Consider the following 3,173-nt stretch of genomic DNA (forward strand, 5'->3'; position numbering starts at 1 on the left):
GGCATCAGTTAAGGCGTGACGCGAGACGACACGTAATTTCCCGCTGAAGAAACAGAGAAGATCGTTGAATATCGGAGTGTTGCTTCCCGCCATGGCAGCGCCGGAGACCCACTGATATTTGATCATGTCATGGCATTCGCTTAAAATCCCTCCGACTGGGAGTAAACTGCTACCTTGAATCCTTGAAAGAGAGGACTTATCACCGAAAATACAACTTGGTTTCCCAAGTGCTGGTTTCTTTAATTATCTTGCTGGGGATATAGAGCACTCGGCTAGATCCCCTAACTATGTTATTCACATATACATAATTCTTTTTATGCACACACAAACAAGTGTATATCCCACACACAAATATACAAAACCACACACACACATATAGATAAAAAATTATGTCTTTTGTCTGTTTTTCTGTCTGTCTGCTGTAGTATTTGTATTATGTATTTTCATGATGTATGTATGTACATGTATATTATTATTTTTAATATATGCATAATATATATATTATAAAAATTATATATATAATATATATATATAATATAATATAATATATTATATATATATATATATTTATATATTATATTATATTAATATATAATATATTATATAGTATATTACATATTTTATATATTACAAAACATATATATATATATATATATATATATAATATATTATATTTAAAAATTTATATATATTTTATAACATATCCATATATATATATATATATAATATATAATATATATATAATATATTAAAATTTTATAACTACATATACATACTATATACACATATATATATATATATATATATATATTAATTATATATATATATTATATTTATTATTTTAAAATATATAATATATATGCATAAAATTACATTTACAATCATTACTACATACTACTCATACATACATATATACATATATACTACAGCAGACAGACAACAGACAGAAAACGACAATAAAAATATTCTATATGGGGTTGTGTGTGTTATATATTTGTGTGTGTAATACACTTGTTTGTGTGTGCATAAATATGCTATTATTATATGTGAATAACTAGTTTACGGGTGTATCTATGCCTGGATGCCTATATCCCCCAAAAGAAAATTAAAAGAAAACGCAGCATTTAAACCAATTGTATTATCGGTGATAAGTGCCTCTCTTACAAGGTTTCAAGGTATGCGTCTTATCTCTGCCGTCGGGGTGTATTTAAGCGAATGCCTGAATATAAAATATCAGTGGGTCTCCGGCGCTCCCCCATGGCGGGAAGAAACACCCCGATTTCAACATCTTCTCTTTTTCTTCAGCGGAAATTTACGTGTCGTCTCGCTCACCCCTTAACTGATGCCGTCGCTGGGTTTTACAGTAGGGACGAAGTGAGTTGGCCCTACGACTCTCGGACTGTCTGAGCAGGGGCAGCGACCGGGGCAGTGCAGACGGCAAGGCGGGGCGGATCAACTTCGACTCAAAAACGGCGTGGTCAGCCCTGCACGACTTTCCTCAAAAGTTTCACCCAAACACTGCCTTTTCTTCGTGGTCGGGACGTGAACAACATTCCACCTGCATAGCGACGGGGAGGCCGCGTTTTTCCCAGATGTGGGCCCCCTCAGCCTCCTCCCCTCGTGCCCGCCCTGGGCATCGGCCCCGAGACAGCGAGGGGTCACGAGGGCACCCGGGGCCCGGGGGGCGCTCCTGGTCGTTCAAGGGATGTCGTCGAACAATTTTTTCAGAGTAAGTAGATCGGGCCCCATTTTTTTTTTTACTCATTTTTTTTATTTTTTCTTTTATCTATTTATTACTATTTTTTAATAAATAAATCCCACAAATCCCAACTTGGGAAAAATCTTTGCATATTTGTCCCTGTTGATTTTTTACCAGTCTGCCATATGTCGAAGTGACCAAAAATGAAATGAATTAAAGTCTTAAAGCGATATAAAAAAGGCAAATGGTTCCTTATCTACTACGACCCCCATCCCATTCCTCTGCCATTAATTTGAGTCTGTATGGGGCAGCTCGTTCCCCCAGAGTGGCGTCAACTCCTCCCTCATGATGGAGGCGCGGGCCGGCTGGACCTGCCAAGAAATTTTTCGCCGGGGACGCCCCCAAAGGTGAGGTCCTGACCTCGGGACGCAGAAGCCCTCAGCAGGAGCTCCCCGGACCTACCTCCTACACAAAGGGTCGACCTCGCGTCCGGTATATATCCCAGGACCCCTGCCACGTTGAAAAGATAACTTTCCGTGATTTCCCCTTTTCCCTCTTTTTTTCCCCTTTCCTTAATGCATTATCATCATTTTTATTCTTTTTTTTTTTGTGTCTGCAACTTTTTTATTTTGTGATGAACTACCCCTCATATGGTTGACCTTGCTCTCTGCGTGACGAAGGAGGCCCAACGGTTTGGGGCCAAAAGCTGTCTAGGTGATTATCTGTTCATTCTAAGTCAAAAAGGTTTAAAGGGAAAAATTATTAGTTAATTTTTTCAAAATCGAATTTAGTCCCAGGAACTCGTTTTTAGCTCACCAGAGCGACGCTCCTGCGAATCTTCCCGACTCTAAATACCCGCTCGGGTGATAGCTTTGTCATTTTTCCGCCAGTGTGAGGACCGACTGAGGACCCCGTACCAACTTACGCTGCTCCCCCCCTGCTGGGTGTTCCAGGAAGGGGGCCGGCGCTACTCTGAAGTTGATCGGTGGTGCGACATAGGGGATTGGCCAAGTAATAAACAGTGAATTTTTGATGATTTGTCATTCATCAGAGGCGAGGTGAGTGATTAAATCACGGAACGAAAAAGAGAGATCGAATTTTTAACCGAGAGCCTGCATACGAAGGGGTATTTATATATAAGCGAAAAGGACTGATGTAAACAATGATCCAAGACTACACTTTCGAGGGAGATTCATACTAATTGGGCGCAAAATGAGTGATAAGGGTTAAAAGGATGTTTTACTGACACATTTCATAAAAACTACCTGACCAAACCCCGTAAATAGCCAGTGATGACTTGCGACTTATCCACATATAAGGAAATTGAAGATTACCAAGTATTCGTGCTAAAAGACTGAAAACCCAAAAAGTGTTTTTGCAATGATGGGCCCCCCGGGGGCCTCTGCGCCTTAGTGCCCCTCAAGCTTTGCTTTCATGGCTTACATATCTTTTTTTTTTCTGGTCTGGGTGGATG

At 39.6% G+C, this 3,173-nt stretch overlaps 1 protein-coding gene across 1 annotated transcript in view; it reads right to left on the reverse strand.

Moving 5' to 3' along the window:
* Positions 1-126, reverse strand: part of LOC119568748 — a 3,497-nt gene extending 3,371 nt beyond the window's left edge. Inside the window, exon 1 of the mRNA XM_037917203.1 lies at positions 1-126. This exon is cut by the window's left edge and continues 138 nt beyond it. Coding sequence (XP_037773131.1) covers positions 1-126 — 126 coding nt within the window.
* Positions 127-3,173: the final 3,047 nt, after the last annotated feature.

The sequence above is a fragment of the Penaeus monodon genome, unplaced genomic scaffold (genome assembly GCF_015228065.2).
Source record: "Penaeus monodon isolate SGIC_2016 unplaced genomic scaffold, NSTDA_Pmon_1 PmonScaffold_10630, whole genome shotgun sequence".
In the NCBI taxonomy this organism is placed as follows: Eukaryota; Metazoa; Arthropoda; class Malacostraca; order Decapoda; family Penaeidae; genus Penaeus; species Penaeus monodon.